This window comes from Arvicanthis niloticus, chromosome 17 (genome assembly GCF_011762505.2).
Source record: "Arvicanthis niloticus isolate mArvNil1 chromosome 17, mArvNil1.pat.X, whole genome shotgun sequence".
NCBI lineage: Eukaryota > Metazoa > Chordata > Mammalia > Rodentia > Muridae > Arvicanthis > Arvicanthis niloticus.
The window spans coordinates 8,600,939-8,620,780 of NC_047674.1; the positions used below are offsets into that span (position 1 = coordinate 8,600,939).

Sequence of the window (19,842 nt, forward strand, 5' to 3'; positions counted from 1 at the left end):
TGGACTTAAGGTGTCTCCCATAAAAGGTCGAGCAGAGGCTGTCTCTGACTCAGTTGCCTGACATTGGATAACCTTCCCCTAACTGAAAACTTAGTTGGGCCTCAATGGGAATGGATGCATATAGGCCTACTGCAACTGGATATTCCAGAGTAGATTAGTACCAAAGAGAGCTTCCTCTTCTCCTAGGGGAAGTGGAGGGGTTTATGGAAGAAGGATTTGCAGGTTTGGCACAGATAAGAGAGGATAAATTTAAATAAATTTTGAAAATTGTATAATATTTTGTTGAAAAAAGAAATACAGACATCTTTTATTATACAATACTTTTATTCATAAATGTATGTAACAATTTGGATGGTTGATTTTTTTTTACTATTTCTTCTGTTCCTGATGAACTTATATTCCTTCCAACAAGCCTCTTCTACCATTAATGATGCCTTTCTGGGCATGGCTTGCTCAATTAGACTTGTTTACATTAGTGGAGGTGTCTCCTCCTTTAAATGATGTAAAGTTATTTTTCATTTATTTTCATTTAGAGTTGTGAATATAATAAAGGTAACAAATGAAAGAAGGGAAACTTAGAAATTAGGATGATTCAAATAAATAAAATTAAATAAAGTTCCAACTAAATGTAGGCTGGATGTAAGGAATGCCATTCCACACATGCAGCCACCATGTTCCACAGGAGTTAAGAGTGAGAGAGGAACCCTTGTAAGGAAGACAACTTTCTGTGGAACTCAGTCTGCTCAAATAATCATAAGGAGAAGCCTGAAGATAAAGAGCAGACTTAAGCTCTCTCCTTCATTCAAAGTGCCATTTAGGTAGCACACAATCAAAAGCCAGAATGCTGATGGTATACTTACCAAAATAATTTATGGAGTGCAGAATTCACCACAAACAGCAAAGTAGAAAAATGCAGAGTGGACTTACCAATGTTGAAACGAACTCCAGGCAATATCTGGCAAAGGGAAGAAAATAAACATGAGAGCTAAAAAGAGTTGTGTTTCAGGAAAAGGTGGCTCAGGCAGATTTGATCCACAAAGTTCTTTCTCTGGGAAAAATGAAGAAGTTTGGGTTTTGGGCAGCAGGTTTGAAAAAGTGCAGAAATGGATTTGTGCCATGTTCATAGAACAAATTGAACTTTCGTCAACTAGCTAAATATTTGTGACATAAATTAAGTATAGCACATACATAAAAATCATAAACCTAGCATGTGTCACTCATAGCTAATATCATTGTTATTTGCTTTCAGAAGTGTACCTGCCAATTTCAATTCACTGGGCCTGGGTCTGACCTATACAATTTGGAGATTCATTGGTATGTGTTTTCAGCTATATTCAAGCATACCAAATTGTTCATTTTTCATATGTATATTTGCATCTATATTTAAACTTCAGAGTAAATAATAATGTAAATGATACAAGGATGAATATGATATTGCTCTGAGATATCCAGTAGCTAGCCAATTAAATGCCGAGAAAAATTAGGTAAAATAAAAGCCATCCAGTTAAACAAAAGACATTTAGAAACTTTCAGGCAGATGAATATAACCAAAAGAAATTGTATTGAGTGGTGTCACCCATGTCCAAAGATATCATTCTGAATGTTTCTTTTCATATGTGGATCCTAGCTTCTGATCATTTGTAAGTTTAATCCAAAGTACCAAAAACTAGAAATGGTCCACTGCTGAATAGGATGTGTTTGAGGAAGAGGGATGGCAGAATATAGGTGAGAGAAAAGTACAGAGGGAGAATGTAGGAAAGAGAGGGGTTTAGTCTGGAAGTGAAATAGTTGAACAGCAAAAGAAGGACCAGGGGAAGCCTTAGAGAAAATGAAGTCTTCATGAAGAAGTTACATGGCAACAGTGATCTTGCAGTGTGAGTAAAAGTATATAAACAAGAATGATAACACTCATGTGATATATAACCATGGAGGGAAATACTGGGTGCTGTGGTTTTAAAAAGATGGAAATGAGATGAAGGGAGGAGAAATAGAGGGTGAGTGCATGAAAAGTAAGAATGATAGAAGATTTATGAAATCTCACTAGCTTTTAAGCTTAATAAAAATAAAAGACATGAATAAAAAAATCTTGTTTTAATTTAATTGATAGCAGTTCATTGAACCAAAAAGTTCTGTGTGTGTACATGTGTGTGTGTGCATGCACGTGTGTGTGTGTACACACATGCACATGTGCGTGTTCTTTGTGTATTTCTGTTCAGTTTGGTGCCACATGTAGATTCACACAGCCACTGAAGAATCTTGGAATGTATTCCCCGGGGTTCAGCAAAGGATTCAAAAGAGTCATAAACCACAGATTGCAATCATAAAACAGTATGAAGTCATTTTTTGCCATTAAAAATCTTGTACTTATGTATCTTTAAAAATAGTAGGAAATACAAAAATCATGTAATTTAGGTTTTTTTGTTCTAAATATATCTGCTAAATATTCCATGCAGTATCAAGATATATTGTAAATAACAGCATTGAAAGAATTCTAAAATCATTCCAAATTACTAATATAGGTATACATGCAGGCATCATGATATTGTTTGCCACAGTTATTGAGCCTATTGATAAAAGGGTATTTACAAAATTTTAAATAATGTGTTTAGAAGATCATTTGTGTGTATGTATAGAAGAAATTACTCTGATTCTGTTGTGTGTGTGTGTGTGTGTGTGTGTGTGTGTGTGTGTGTGTGTGAAGAACTTATAATCATTGACTATTTTATAGGTTCCATTCCTGTACCAATAATTTTGAGAGCATCAGAGATTGCAACATGTATTTACTGGGACATTCATGAATGTGGAGGCAAAGGACAATGCTGGGTCTATAATAAGTCAAAACTGGTTCGAACATTTATGGAAATATGTAAGTGATGTAAATTGTATAAATTTAAATAAAGTTGATTTTAGAATTTGCAATAGTTTGTACCAAAGTAACAGTTAACTATGAATAGAAACTTTGATAATTAAAGAATTTTTGATTCTGTAGGAAGTATTTCACAAACTTGTACTACAAAATTTATGTAAATACTTATATATTGTTTTAAATACACTGTAGAGTTCTGTATTATACTTTAAGAAAGGGTGATTATTAGTATAATTTCAGTTATTTAATTTTGCCTATATATTTATACAGCCAAATTTTTTTCCTTATGAGTTATTGTCAGGTTTACAGTATTAAATATTAGATAAGTTTTAATAAAAACTATTATAGTTTTATAGTGGTTTAAATAAGCATCTCCCCTAAACTCATGTGTTTGAATGCTTGTCCCATAGGGAGTGAATTGTTGTAGTAGATATGGACCTATTGAATGTTACTGTGAAGGCAGTATTGATATCTCCTATACTCAAGTTATGACCAGTGTGGCACATAGTCTTCCACTCTCTGCAGATCAAGATGTAGAACTCTCAGTTCTTTCTCCATCACCATGTCTGGCTATATGCCACCATGCTTTCTGCAATTGCAATAATGGACTAAACCTCTGATATTGTAAGATAGTCCCAATTAAATGTTTTCTTTTATTAGAGTTTTAGTAGTTATGGTGTCTCTTCACAGCTATAAAATCTTAAGACAAAAGTTGGTACCAAGGACTAGAGTATTGTTATGATAGGCTGGATCATGCTTTTGTTTGGAAGTATATGGATTTGGGACTTTGGGTTAGGAAAGCAATGGAATAATTTAAATGCTGGTAATAGGCCATACTAATAGATGCATAGAAGACAGTTGTGCTGAGGGTAATTTGAACTATGGATGCTGGACTCTAGAGGTTTCAGAGGAGAAGAATTTTAGTATGTTTAGTATGTTTAGATCATTCTTGTGATATTTTGGTGAAGACTGTGGCCTCTTTTGTTCATGTCTGAAGAGTCTGCCTGAGGCTAAAGTGAAGAGATTCAGATTAATTAACTAAGAAAAGGAATTCTCAAAAAAGTAAGGTAGACTATCCTGTGGTTCACTCTTATGATGAACATTTTGATGAAAAGGAGAAAGGGAAATTACAAAATGCATAGTTCATTGAGAAAATGACCACCAGGAAATGCAATGGAGCTAAATCCCATGTTCAAGCAGTTAAATACATTAAAGACATTATGTAGAATAAAGGAATTTTTGACATCAGGGCAAGATACCACCAAGGTAAGTTTCTGTCTTATGAAAAGGAATTAAAAAAAAAAAACAGTTTAGGTCCAGGCATAGTGTTAGATGGCTTTAATCCCAGAACTCAGGAGACAGATTTCTGAGACCAGGTCAGCCTGATCTACAGATGGAGTTGCAAAAGAGTTGAGCTTATGCCAAGAAGTAAGCCATCAAAACCAGAAAGCTCATGAAGATGTAATTCAATGAGGGGGCTAGGTTCTAGCCCCAACAAGTAGAAGAACTTTGCAGCTTTGGACAAGTGATTCTGGCTTTAAAATCAAGGATAGAAGAAAGAAGTTATGTAATTTTCTATGACTAAGGAAAGCTGCTAACACCAGAAATATTTCAGTGTTTCCCTGCATGGAGGCCCAGAGAGGCCATAGAGTGAAGCTCTGAAGGCGAAGCCTGGATTGTGTTGGAGACCCCTAAATTTGGGAGATACTAAATCAGTTGGATATCTGTCAAGGAGAGCTGCTAACAGGGACAGAAAATAACTGATCAGAAAGATGCATGTTGCAATCAACATAGGTGAAAGGAGATGGAGATTTGAAGATTACTTTGACATCAGACATAGAGATACAGTTTGGGGTTTTCCCAGCTGGTTTTTGGCTTTGATGTGGTTGAGTATTTTCTCACTGTGCTCCTTTCCCTACGTTTTGGAATAGTAATATATATTCTGTACCATGTAAGAAGGATGTGATCTGCCATTTGATTGTCATGTTACAAAAAACAAAAATAACTGTTAAAGAGATTGCATGAATCGAAGAAAAGACTTTGAACTATGGATGTTTAACAGTATTGAGACTGTGATAGAATATGGGGATTCATGAGTTTAGACTAAATGCATTTTGCATTCTAATGCAATTATAAGCCTATGGGGGGCAGGGAATGGAATGAAGTGGTCTGGAACCTATAGACTCATGTGACTGAATGCTTGGCCCACAGAAAATGACACTATTAGAAGTGGCCTTGCTGGAGTAGGTTTGACCTTGCTGGAGGAAGTTTGTCACTGTCCAGGGCACAGAGTCTCCTTCTGCTTCAAAATGTACAATGCTCAGTTGCATCTCCATCACCATCTCTACCTGCATGATACAATGTTTCTATAATTAGGATTATGGACTAAACCTCAGAAAATGTAAGACAACCTCAGTGAAATGTTTTCCTGCATAAGACTAGCTGTGGTCATGGTGTCCCTTACTGCAATAAAATCCAAACTAAGACAAGTTGTAAATAATATCATCAAAACACTATTATCTCTCTGAAGGCTAGACTTGAAAGTTCCCCATTTGTGTAAGACAAGACATATCATGCCATTTTTAGTTACTGAAAATCTCTTAAAAGTATGAGAGAAGTGATGTCCAGATACAGTGAAAAGGTATTACTAAATGCTTCTTTTAAATAAAATGTAAATAGACTTAAGTAATTCACAATAAAAATATTGGATCAAGTTACCAAGTTCAACACTGAGAACATATCTACTAAGAAACTACAAAGAAAAAGAAAGAATCATGCTAATTCAGATATTTTACCTAGAAGTTCAAGAATGATGGATCCTGCACAAGATGAATGTCAAATTTGATAAAAAATATGTGTATAAAAGACATGGATAGTAAATGTGTTCTAACTTAATTGATAGCAACATGTTGAACAAGAATTAATGTTGTATTGTGTGCATGCTTATGTTAATGTGTACAGTTAGTGCCATATACATTTTGGAATACACCCCACTGGGATATGTCTACTGTATAGATATAAACAAGAGGATACAAGCAGAAAAAAGAATATGAAAAATAATATGAATTCAGAAGAAATAAAAAAAATCAGAAAAGTAAGAACAAATCAAAAATCAAAGCTAACAAAACAGGGGCTGAGGTGATAACTTTTAACTTTAGTGGCTGGCTCATACATGTGCAAAAAAAGAGCTGGTAAGTCAGAAGTCACATCATTTCCATTTATCCAGTCAAGGTAACACAAAACAAATAAAATATGAAATAGTGAAGAAAAGGTATAGAAGCTCTTGGTCACCATCTAGAAGAAATGTCACAATGAATTGACCATCATCTAACCAACTGATGAATGGATAATGACTATATGACATTACATGGCAAATGCTTTTTTGCAAAAAAAGAAAACATTGTCTTTTTGACACTATTGATAAACAAGAAAGACATTATGTATATTATTATTCCATTTTTGATTGTTCTATGATAGTTAAATTTAAATATTTTATAATGAAGTTTATATAGTCCATAGTCTAAGTGTTTCAAATTCCAAATAGGATTACAATTCTGAAAGTGCCTTTTTACTGCACCATATCATAGTCCTTAACTTAATGTTTGTGACCTATCTATCTGAGACCTATCAGAATGTGAGACACAAATCTAGAAAATCTAGAGTTTAGACTCAGTGCTACTATGGAAAATAACCAAGGTCAATGACTTGTAAAATCCATATCTGTAGTGTTCTCTCTGAGTCATTCACTGTACTCTATGTCTTAGAAGACTCATCACCATTATATTAATGGTATGGAGTCAGGCTTCCAATGAATGAATATCCAATCTGCAGCAATCCATCCTTGGCCTCCAAGATCTGTGACCTTTTCCTAATGTACCTTCAAATGTACATTACACTCATTCAGTACTTACAATTTTCATGGAAATATTACTTCTCTATCACAGGTAACTATATCTTTGAGATTCCCTTAAGACAAATGATATAGTCCATTTTTCAACATAACCTCATCTTTATAGTGCCAAGGATCCTGCAACATCTTTGCAAAGTTTAAATCCAGATGTTTATCTGAGTCACAATGGAGCGCACTTTTACATATGAGCCGATATTTTAAAAAGTTACACCACTACAGATTAGGAGGGTGACAAGCACACAATAAACATCCTTAGCCCAGAGGGAGATGACAGGAGGTGTTGCCCTAAAGCCACAAGCAAGACTGAAATACAGCCTGGCAAATAAAGAATCTCAAAGCTCAACTTGGTGTGATCAAATTAAGCCTATTCTGTATATGCCCCAACCTTGTAGCACACTTCAGTTTGTTTTCCATGACTTACTTTTGAGAATTCTGTTGAAGCTTTTGGGATTCCCACAGTACTTGCATTTTGCTTTCTGGACAACTAGGGCTACTTGGTAAGATCTGCTGTGAAAAAGAGTAGTGATACTTAAGTCTGAGGCATGGTGATGTAGTGGTACTCATTTGGCAGCTAGGAGACAAAGTTTCCCTGAACAGCAAGTCTGTTTCTGGTACCAAGGGCATCTTTAAAGGGTTCTGGAATGTTCTGGGGGCCTTCGTGCATTTCTCTGATGCACAACTGTCCACTCCTGTTTAAGCACACTAATCTCATTAGCAAGTCCTTACACTTACGTATTGTTCTTCCAAACATGGTTTTGCTCTTTCCTAACCAGGCTATAAACTTACCAGGTTTTTCAGTTCTGTTGCCTTTTGTTCCAATGGAATTCTAAATAAAACCAGCCAGTGCTGCCCACAACATATCATTACTCTTTGATTGTTTGGATATTGTCCTCTCAATATTAAGCACATCTTTTGGTATTTCTTTACACTCTGTTCTATGCAATCATTCCAGGTCTTTGTAAGACTACAACAGAATGCTCCAATCTCTCATAGATTCTTCATGGGTGAAAGTGTGGTTTTCCACCTCTAACTCCAATCTGCTGTTTATAATGTACACCATGTCGCTGTCATGAAGTTCCCTATTCCTTTGGATATTAATTCCGTATTTCTTTAGTTACTAAACATAGAAAAATTTAGTGTATTTTCTGGATATTTTCCAATGTTGTCAGATACATTTTTGACTCACACACCAGTCTTCTTCGAAGAGTTGTCAGGTATATTTTCATAATTTCTCATTCTTCTTTCAAACATTGTGCCTTCAAATGTACATTACACTCATTCAGTACTTACAATTTTCATGGAAATATTACTTCTCTATCACAGGTAACTATACCTTTGAGATTCCCTTAAGACAAATTATATAGTCCATTTTTCAACATGAAAAAGACTTATTAATGTTTCTTGTCTTTTGAAAGGGTTGTATTAGATAACTGGTATTATTTTGTTATATTATACCTCTAGCATGATGTTTCACTTATGAAGTTTAATTATTTTTATGTGATAGTTCTAATCTTCATAAATTTGAGACAAAAACTGTAAAACAGTTATATTAATGTTTAATGTGTAGAAAGTGAGCAATATTTCAAACAATTAAGCTATGTAAATTTTAAGCAAATTTCAGTTTCCATTGATAGTTAAAAATTTTAAAATATTTATTTATGTACTTTCAAATTAACGTAGTTCATAAATTCATTAAACATTATTTTTAGAGGCTGATAAATATGAAATATTTATACATAGTTTGACATAGGATTGCAAAACTAATTACTTTTGTAAATGGGGAATTAACACATCCAGAAGTAAACTATATCCTTTCTTTGGGTGAATGCCATTGTTCATTCAAAAACTTTTATTTAATATGATATAGTTATACTCTGAATATTATTTGTGTTTTAATTTTAGGGATTATTTTACAATTATCCACAACTCTTTTCAATTTGTTTGCCATTCACAAATATAATGACGTGGTAATGGGGAGCATTGAGAGAGTGGCCACAGCTGTGAAGGATGTGAAGGCAAATAAAGAAGCAAAAGCTTAATTTCTAACTGATTTCTGCATTGGGTAAGAATTGTATGCTTTTCCTTTGTCAATGGAATATCATGTTTATAATTTTAAAATAATAATAGTGAATAGTTACATTTAAAGATATGCTTCATTAAATTTCAATATTTTCATTTTGAGTAAAATAATATAATCTTTGTTAAGAGTGCTGAAGATATTAAGAAATATTCACTTATGTTAACTCTTAAAAAATAGTGTAGATAATTTTCCCCTTTTCTTGGAAATAGATTACTTTCTCATTTAATATATCCTGATTAGTTTCCCTTCCCTCTACCCTTCCCAGTCTGTCCTATATACCCTCACCTCCAGATGCATCCTATTCCTATCTCCCATTAGAAAAGAACAGGCTTCTATCAGATATCAAGCAAACATATTAAAATAGAACATAATAAGTTAAAAGAGAAACCATCAATCACATCAATGCTGGACAAGGCAACACAACAGATGGCAAAAAATGCAGGCTGAAGAATCAGAGACCCACTCATTCTCACACTCAGGAATCCTATAAAAATAATAAGCTGAAAGATATAATACATGCAGAGGGCCTGGCAGAACCCACGTCGGCCCTGTGCGTGCTACTTCATTCTCTGTGAATTCACAATAAGTTTTCAGTTTATATAGAGGACCTTTGTCCTCTATCCCCTCTTGCTCTAATATTCATTCTGTCTTTTCTTCCTTGGATTTCTGAGGAGAGGGATTTAATGAAGACATCCTATTTAGAACTATGTGTTCCAAGGACTGACACATTTTCTCCCTTCCTCTTCTTGCCCCTCCCTTTCCCCTCTCCCTGTCGCTGAGTAAGGTCTATCTATGGGTTTCCACACCTGTTCCCACCTGTTCCCATCTTCTAAAAGAGGAAGTTTCTCTGAGGATGCACCTTCCTCTGTACTAACCTCTGTGGTGATTTAAATGAAAACAGCCCTCATAGGTGTAAGCTTATGTTTTTCAAAACCTAATTAAATGCTTTAACTTCTATTCTAGCCCACCACCCATCCAAGGCAGTGGAAAGGAAAGGTTAATAGGGCAAAGGAGGATGTGTACTTGTTTAGAAATAGTTCTGTGGAGCAAATCCAGACTACGTTGTTAAGATATAAGCAGTTCGGTTCATGTGAATTAACAGTGGTAGTTCAATCCACTTTCAAACACCATTCACAAATGGTAAACTGCAACGGCAGTTTGATGCAGAAGAAGCTGTGAGGCTCTACCATTTGGCCCAAGTCTTCAGAAGCTGCAAGAGGCTGTAAGAACACCACCACAAGGTCATTGGTGTGCTGCTCTCCATGAAATCACGACAAACAATACTCAGCAAAGAGTGACAAGGCAAACCAATACCACACTGTGTTGTCAGTGAAGAACAGCATCAGAAAAGCCTTGGGAAGACCAGGAAATAGAGACAAAGAGAGTCAATACCACACAGCTCCATCCAGTGTCTGTTAGATTATATGTATATGTTTTCCAAACATCACATATTCTTTCAAGTATCTGCTCTAGCAAAACATCCTATGCAACCTTTTGTCAGGCAGCTTCCAGAAAAACACCTCATGTCTACTCTCTGAAAAACACCCTCCCACATGCCTGCTTCAGCAAAAACATCCTCACATAAGACAATTTCAAAGAAAACATCACATTACACAACTGAGTCTTCAAACAGACCAGAAATTTTCACTTCACATAGACTCATAGGTAATGGCACTTTTAGGAGATGTGGCCTTGTTGGAGTAGGTATGGATTTTTTGAAGGAAGTGTGTCACTGGGGGGTGGTCTTTGAGGTTTCATATGTTTAAGTCAGGCCCACTGTTACTCTCTCTTCCCACTGCTTACTGATCATAATGTAGAACTCTTAGCTGCCTCTCCAGCACCATGTCTGTTTGCTACCTGCTGCCTGCTGTCTGCTGCCTGATGTCTGATGCCTGCTTGAAGTCTTACTTCCCACCATCATGATAATGAACCAAACCTCTGAACTTTATGATAGCCCCAGTTAAATGTTTTCTATCATAAGAGTTGCTGTGATGGCAGTGTCTCTTCACAGCAATAGGAATCCTAAATAACAGTCTCTTTAGTTCTAGAAATTATAGGTTGGTTATCATCTACCCAATGATTAATATCCACATGTATGTAAATATATGGCATATTTATCATTCTAGCTCTGGTTTACCTCACTCATAAAGATTCCCTTTAGTTCTGTCCATTTGCCTGCAAACTTCTAGATGTCATGTATAAGGATGTAATTATTTATGTATTTTATGTATAGGGGTACTTTGTCTGGATATACATATGCACTCAAGAGGACAACATCAGACAGTTGTGAGTTGCTGTATAGACTTTGGGAATTGGACCCAAGACTTTCAGAAGAGCAGTGAGTTCCATTTATCCACTAAGCCATTTCTCCAGAACCCATGATGCCATTTGTTTAACATCTGTGTAATACTCTATTTTGTAAAGTTGACAAATTTTCTTTATTAATTTTTCAGTTGAGAAATATCTTAAGTTGTTTTAAGCTTGTGGCTATTATAAATAAAGCTGTGATGAACATGGGTGAGCATTTGTCTTTGTGAGAGGGTGATATATTCGTTGGGTATATGTTCAAGCTGGTATAGCTGGATCTTAAGGTAGATCGATTCCCAAATTTCTAAGAAACTGCCATATTGGTTTGCACAGTGGTTGTGCAGGTTTATACTCCTACCAGCAATGGAGGAGTTTTTCCCTTATTCCACATCATTCCTAGCATGAGCTGTCAATTTTGATATTGATCTTAGCTCTTCTGATGGGTGTAAAATGGAATATCAAAGTCATTTTGATTTGCTTTTCTCTAATGGCTAAGGATGGTGAACATTTTTTTTTGTTTCCAAACATTTGAGTTTCCTATATCAAGAGTTTCCTGTTTATATCTGTACTCCATAAGTTCATTTTGTTTTTGATATTTTTAGAGTTATTTATACATTTTTAATATTATTCCTCTATAGGATGTAAAGTTGGTTTAAAAAAATCCCATTCTGTAGGCTGTTGTTTATTCCATTAATGGTGTCCTTTGCTTTTCATAAGATTTCAGTTTCATGAGATCCTACTTATTAACTGTTGATCTTAGCACCCATGCTATCTGTATTCCATTCAGGTAGTCTTCACCTGTGCCAAGCAGTTCAAGAAAATTCCTGACATCACTTTCTCTTTTTCAGGTTCATTGTGAACTGTTTAATGTTAAGGCCTTTCATCCATTTGGAGTTGAGTTGTGGGCAGGGTGACAAATATGGATATGGTGGTTTGAATATGCATCATCCAGTGAGTGGCACTATAAGGAGGTGTGGCCTTATTGGGGGAAGTGTGTCACTTTGGGGATGAGCTTTGAGAACCTTCTTCTAGGTACCTAGAAGACACCTGAGAGTATGTTTCTCTCCTATCTCTTTTATTATAACAGCAAAGGTTGCCTCTGTAGTTTATTTTTGAAGTGCATACTTTTTCATTTCCAGAATTCCCCCAGATTAGATTTTTATTTTACTGATTCTATTTCTAGTTCCTGGTATTGAACAGGTTTATTCTTTTTGTCTCATTGTTTATATTTTTCCTGGGTTTTTCTAAAGGTCTTAATCCCTTCCTTTGTAAGGACCTCTATCATATCTGTAAGGCTGTTTTAAGGTCTTTGTATTGTGTTCAAACTATGTTCAGATATTCAGAGCACGCTATGTTAGGATAGATGTCTCTAGTGGAGTCATATTACTCTCGCTATTATTGTTTGTGTTATGTTGGCATATATACATGTGGGGCTTGGGTGAATATATGTATACTTGCTGATATCTGTTTCTCTTCATTGATTGGGTTTTGTCCCTTGATTGTCTTTTAATTATTTGGTTTGGTTTGGTTTTGGGTTTTTTTTTTGTTTGTTTTTGTTTTTATAGAATGTGATGCCTGTGTAAGAAATTATCTTTGAACCTAATAGTTATGTCCACTAGGGGTTCCAGATGAGATGTTTCTGTATATTGAGAGCTGTCACTAAAAATGAGGATCAGACAGTTATCTAAGGAGATTCAGACAAGTGGGAGAATTGTAGAGTGTTCAACCAGGATATGTTTGTCTTTTGGAATGAGGGAAGACAGTAAAAAGATGTTACCCCACAGCTTCTAATATAAGAATAATATAATATAATTCTAATATAATATAATTTCTTTATCACCTGGATATAAGACAGGTGATAAAGAAAGCAGAAGATAAAGAAAGCAGATCTACAGACAGCCTCTCTGATTTATTGGCAGGTTTGGTTTATTAGGATGGCGAGCCAGCTGGATTTGAGGACTGGGATAAAGCAACAATGAGGAAAGGAAGGTTAAGAGGACAAGGTGTGTGGGATCCAAAGGTGATGTGTGAGGAGTGGGAAGGAAGCCTGCAGTAGGTGTTCAGTTGCAGAGAGTGGGAATGAGATTGGGGGATTAGGTTTCTAGTACAGGAGGCTGTGGTGAAGATCTTCATTTCGCTCACCTGCTTCCCTGGCCTAATCAGCTGGTAAGTTCACAGGTAATTCCATCAAGCATTAGAGGTACTGAGATGAGTTGGGGGAGACAAGTTGAAAGAGAGACTGGTTGGGAATGAGGCAAGATGGGAAAGTGGGGCATCAGCAGGTTTCTGTTAAGGATCTGGGGATGAGTGTGGGAACTGGATCTGGATCTGGAAGATTAGAAGGAGAGATATTGACTACTTATTGCAAGGCAAGAGCAGGCCTTGGATTAGTAAGGAGTGTGTGCTTATGTTGGGGGGCTGGGAGAAAGCACCTTGTGAAACAGGGCTGTTTGAAGGTCTGATCCATGGGATACACAGGAGAAGGATGATCAATGACAGAGAAAACTCTCACAGGTGTTCAGTTGCAGGTCTAGGGATGAAACTGGGGGATTGAATCTGAGGGAATGAAGGAAAAGAGAAGATTTGCAGGTAGCCTACTTCATTTTCTCATAGGAGTAGCCTTTGTGTTATCAGAGGGTGCCTGCTGGAGTTGTAGTTTACAACAAAGCAATGAGCAAGGCTTGGGGGTGAGTTCACAAGTGGAAGATCTGTGGGATCCACAGAGGATGGTCCCATGGGGCAGGAAAAGTTGACACAAGTGTTTTGCAGCCCTGCTGGAGATGAAATTGGGAAATTGGATCATAGGAAACAGAGAACACATCTAATACTTTTCATAGGAAGATAAGACTTGAAAGAGGAATTTGAAATAGACATGTGAAAACATGCACAATTTAATTCTGGAATACTTCCCTGTTAGGAACTAGTCATAGGCCATAAAGAATTAATTCCATTTCCTAGACTCTATGTAAAGTGGTCTACTTTATTCCTGAGAATTTCACACATGTATAAAATGAAGTATTATCTTATCTACCCTTCCTTTCCTCCAACTCCTATCATGTCTTCTCAACATATACCATTCTCAATTTCATTTCCTGTGGTGTGTGTATGTGTGTGTGTGTGTGTGTGTCTGTGTGTGTAGATGTGTTGCAAACATGCAGTTAGTGCTGAGTATGTATGCATGAGTATTAGGCCATACAGTTGAGCATGGGACTGAGGCTCTTTTTAAAATTATTCCTCATTCATATTGTATTTACCTGAGTGTGTGTGTGTATATGTTTCTGTAGGTATGTATGTATATGTGTGTGTGCATTTTGTAAAAATATGCATGTGTGTGCCATGGCATACATGCGGATTGGAAAGAACAACTGAATTAAGATCATCAGTCTTGGTGGCTAGAGCCTTTACCTGGTGAGTCATCTTTCCAACACTTAAGGTCTATTTTGGTACTTTGTATTTGAAGTATTGGTAATTCTTTCTCAAAATCTCTATAAATAAATTAGATATATTATTATAAATCATATTATGAAATTTAAATTTATTTCTAAAATAAATTATTTTAGAGTTTTATGGTCAAATTATATTCATTAATGATTTAATATCAAGGTATTACTTCAGAAAATATTCACTGCATAATTTTTGCTGCTTTTTATTTTATGACATGAAGTCTAATGTCAACAAATATTTCTTCATTTTAGTTCACCTGAATTTTAACAATGCCTGATAACCTAAACCAATTGCCGATTTTTTCTTTATTCTTCAGATTGTATTTAATTCCAAGTATTTCTTGGGAAGAAATTTTGCACTTAAAATAGAGAATATGTATTAATCAACATGTGGAATTTTTCTCAGATTAAAATATTTTGTAAAGAAATTTTAATTTCTTATATACTATTATACATTTTGGTTGTATTTTTCAAGTACTAGGTAAAATTATTTTCTTTAGCAAGAACACATAAGCAAGCTTTTTGTGCTGTCTCCTTCTGGAAGACATGATAGTGCAGTCTTGCTTGGAAAGATGTATCTGTTCATACCCATGGCACACAGAAGAAAGTGTGAGGCAGGAAATATCCATTGTACTCACACTCCTTAAATTAAACATGTAATATGAAAGTCCTTAAACTAGTTTTATGTGAAAATGGACTGTTTTGGTTTAAAGCTGTAGGACTGGAGAGCTTGTGAGGATCCAGTCCTAAGGACAGCAGTCCTTACATTTGCGGCTATACTATAATTTCAGAAGAGAAAGACCCCACTAAAGTATCTATGTGGGACTTTATTTTCATAATAAAAATACTTTTGAAACATTTTTCATATTTTTCGGACTAGCTTCTTTTTTGTTTTTATTGTGGGGACAGTGTTTTCTGATACTTTTATAGGTTAGTATGTTTTTTCTTAATTTTATTGAGGGGACAGTATGTGCTGTTGGCACAGGTCAGAATGAGCAGTTCTCAGGAGCAGTTTCTCATATCAGTTTGTGGGCTGTGGACTTTGAGTTCAGTTTGTCAGTTCTGTGGACAAGTACTCTCACTAAACTATTTGGTATCCCTGGAATAAGATTTTAAAATATTATTTTATATGTAATATAGATTTTATTAAATATTAGTTTCAAAATCTTGAATCATAATTATTAAAATATTCTTAAATCTAAATGTAATTTAAAACTGTATGTTTATATATAGCTAGATAATGTGAAAATAATATTCAGATTTTCTTTGAATATCATGTAATATATATTACTGTATTTAAGAGCCATTTAATCTACATTTCTTCCCTCTTCCTCTCTCTTAAAGAAAAATAAAAATTATGATTAAAACCTTATGAGTAGAGTTGTATGGTGAAGACTTAACTTAGCTTTTTGCTACAGCAGAACATAAGTTCTGTCTCACAAATTAACTCAGGACAATTTAAAGAAGAAATAAACAGTGTAGATAAAAACCCAGCAACTACTTTGCTTAAAACTAATTTGGTTGCCTTTCAAATAACCCATTTTCTGTTTCTCTGTTATGCATAAAGCACTAGTTAACATGGTCAAGGAAGCGTGCTTGTGGTAGGGTGAAACATCTTTTGGATACATAACCAGGTGTAGTATAGTTGGGTCTTGAGGCAGATGTGCTAGGCTAAAAGCATTGCAGCAATTATGGGAGTTGCCAACTAATGACTCATTCAGTTTGAGACCCATGTCATGAGAGGGAGACTACCCTTATCATGCCCTGATGGACTAAGACCCAGAGGCTGGATAACCCAGAGACCTAGGCTAGAAAATGATTCCTAAATTTCCCATCATAGATTGGTACCTAGCCCAATTGTTACCAGAGTGAATTCACCCAGTAACTGATGGAAATAGATGCAGGGAACCAGAGCCAAACTTTAGGAAGAGCTATGGAATCCTGTGGAAAAGGGGGCAGAGGGATTGTAGGAGCCAAGGGGATCAAGGACAACACACACACCCACACACACACACACACACCAAAAACTTAGAGAATCAACAAACCTGGGCCCAATGCGGCTCACAGAGACTGAATCAACAATAAAGCCTGCACTGCACAGGACTGACCTAGGCCCTCTTCATATATTTCACAGTTGTGTAGTTTGGTCTTCTTGTTGGACTCCTAACAGTACTATCAGGAGATGTCTCTGACTCTTTGGACTGCTTTTGTGACACTGTCCTCCTACTGAGAAGAGGGTTGCCTCTTCCGGTCTCAATAAAATGGGAGGTAACTAATCTTACTACAACTTAACATGCTGTGATTGTTTGATACCATGGGCAGATATCAGCACTTTTCTGAAAGGAAAGGGAGACATTGTACAGAGGGAAGAAAAAGGCAGATGGGGGGAAGAACCGAGCAGAGAGGAGAGAGTGGAAACTGTGGTCAGGATATAAAAAAAATTAAAGAATAAATATGTAATATTTACATACATAATATTTTAACATTAAATATTTGTATTAATGTTAATTAACATTAATATTTAACATTAAATACAATATATATGTATATATGTATATATGTATATATACATATATATATAATATATATTGTTCAATTAACACCAGAAAAATATCTCATTATAGGATAAGAGAGTTTAGCAAACAAATGACATTCTTTAAAAAGTATACCAATATAAAATTTGTATCTTGCCACTCAAGCATGTGGAACTATCTTTGGATTACTACAATCTATGTAAAGCCAGACATGGCACCATGCCTCTGTAGTCTTACTAGTTTTATTGAGAGATGTAAGGTGGAGACAAAAGAATACATAGAATTGTGGCATAAGCAATAGTCACAAAGGGAGAACCTGTCTCAAACAAAGAGGAAAGCAAGGATCAACATCTGACATTGCATTTGATATAATATGATTGTACATGATTGTTTCAAACTCACATACATGGACATGCACACACAAACATACAGACACTCATCACAAGTACACACATAGACACACAGATTTTAGAAAGAAATAATTATACATTTGAAGATTGAAATACAGATGAAAAGTCTTGAACATTTCTTGTTTACATGGATTTGTTATGTTATGATATTTTATATTTTGAATGACCTTTGTCCTTTTTTTCTTTGTCTTGTTCTTGTGACAGGCCATTTTTAGTTGCAGATTAGTGAATACAATGCAAAAATCATCAAATCTAGTCAAGCGAATTCTTTATCTAAGCTCCATCTTCAAGTAGAAATTAATAAAAATATTTATGAAGTCTTATCTCTGCTGACTTACTAAGATATTGGAAATTCGTGTTAAAGCTCTGGTTACAGAGTTACATGGCTACATAGGTCTTTTGTTGTTCTACCTGTTTACCTCTGAAGCATTATTTTCTCAGTAAGTCTATTTTTTCTGCTTTTGTTTTATTTATATTTTAATTAGTATTGTTTTATTTTTATACCTTTTTTTCTCTTCTTCCTTGCAGAACCCTGTACTCCAAGAGTAGGAATTGATATACACATGTCATTTGAGGCTGACTGTAACAAAGTCTGTCACTCTTTACACAATGTCTGGCTATAAGCTCTGTATTTGTTTCCATCAACTGTAGGTGGAAGCTTCTCTGTTGAGGGCTGAGAAAGATGCTGATCTATGACTGTAGCAGAATATCATTAAGAATCATTTTGTTGTTATTTGTTGTCTTAGTAATTGTTTTGCTGCTGTGAAGAGACAAGGCAACTCTTACAAAGGAAAATAGTTAATTGGGTTTGGCTCACACTTTCAGAGGTTTAGTCCATTATTATCAAGGCAAGAATCTGGCAGCATCTAGGCAGATATGGGGCTGGAGGAGCAGATATTTCTTCCAAAGGCAGACTGCAGAAGACTGGCTTCCAGACCTTCCATCTAGGGCAAGGGTCTTAAAGCGCATGCCCATAGTGACACATTTCCTTCAGCAAGGTTACACCTACTCCAACAAGGCCACACCTACTCTGATAAGGCCACACCTCCGAATAGTGCCACTTTCAGGGTCAAGCATATTCAAACCACCACACTTGTGTGTTTGTGTGTGTGTGTGTGTGTGTGTGTGTGTGTGTGTGTGTGTGTGTATGCAATACTAGTAATACGTTTTATTCTAGGCCCTTGTGCCACCATTGCCCTAGCATCATATGTTGCAAACAAGACACCAATGAAGACCAAACAGTTTGCTGTTAGGTTCATGTTGATCTTTCTTTAGAGTAACTTTCCATGCTAAAGACACTAGAAAATAGTTGTGAAATCCTCTATGATGGCATCAGTTTGACTACTCCCATGTTCTATGACTTGTATAAGGGTTGTCTTCAGCAACTGTGACTTGCTTTGACTTTGCAGACAATACTCTATGTTGGGAGCCAACTCTTAGCAGAAAGTGGCTATCATCTTTGTAGCCATCTCAGGCCACATACCCTGACAAGATACTTGTTTTCAACAGCCTACGTAAGCTGAGCACCCTCTGATAAACATCTTGTTTTTCCCACATATCTTGTTTTGTTGTTTAGTGCACCCAGCTACAAGGCATGTGGTATCCATGCCTCCAAGGCACATGGCAAAGCATATAAATACCCAAGATTTTCTTTCAATAAATGAGACTTGATCAGACCCTCTATCTTATTTCCATTCTTCATGTCTCTTGCCACTCCATCCACACTCTCACTCTTGCTAGACCCTGACCCGCAGACCAGAGCAGCAGCTCGGGCTGGGACATAGCGGCCCCCAACATGGAGCAGTGCAGTCCTCAAGAACTCTAGAGTCTTAACAACAGTCTGGCCTTCCACCCCTTGCCTGGGCCTGGTGCCTGAAGTGGACATCCGCCTGCTCTGCTCTTGTGTATCCCAAGACATCCTAGAGGGACAACTGAACCTAGAGCAGCAGGTAAGAACACTCACACACTGCCCTACTCCCACCCCAGGGGCATAACTGGGTGCAGGGAATGCCCAAGTTCCAGCAGACACCCAAACCCCGCACCTGTGGAATACCACTCCCCTTCTGCCCCTTGCCTGGGCCTGGTGCCTGAAGTGGACACCCGCCCAGTCTGCTCTTGTGTATCCTGAGACATCCTACAGGGACCACTGAACCCAGAGCAGCAGACATTGTATCTTGAGACATCCTTGAGGGGCCACTAAACTGAGGAACAGACACTTTAGCCCAAGACATCCTAGAGGAACAACTGAACACAGAGCAACAGACACTATATCTTGAGACATCCTGGGGGAGC

At 36.3% G+C, this 19,842-nt stretch overlaps 1 protein-coding gene across 1 annotated transcript in view; it reads left to right on the top strand.

The window, feature by feature from the left end:
- LOC143434762 (solute carrier organic anion transporter family member 6C1-like) overlaps positions 1 to 11,376 on the top strand; it is a 75,829-nt gene extending 64,453 nt beyond the window's left edge. The window contains exons 11-14 of the mRNA XM_076914644.1: positions 1,250 to 1,314; positions 2,729 to 2,866; positions 8,679 to 8,838; positions 11,090 to 11,376. Coding sequence (XP_076770759.1) covers positions 1,250 to 1,314; positions 2,729 to 2,866; positions 8,679 to 8,815 — 340 coding nt within the window. The 3' untranslated portion in view covers positions 8,816 to 8,838; positions 11,090 to 11,376. The remainder of the gene's footprint in view (positions 1 to 1,249; positions 1,315 to 2,728; positions 2,867 to 8,678; positions 8,839 to 11,089) is intronic.
- The last annotated feature ends 8,466 nt before the right edge of the window (positions 11,377 to 19,842 follow it).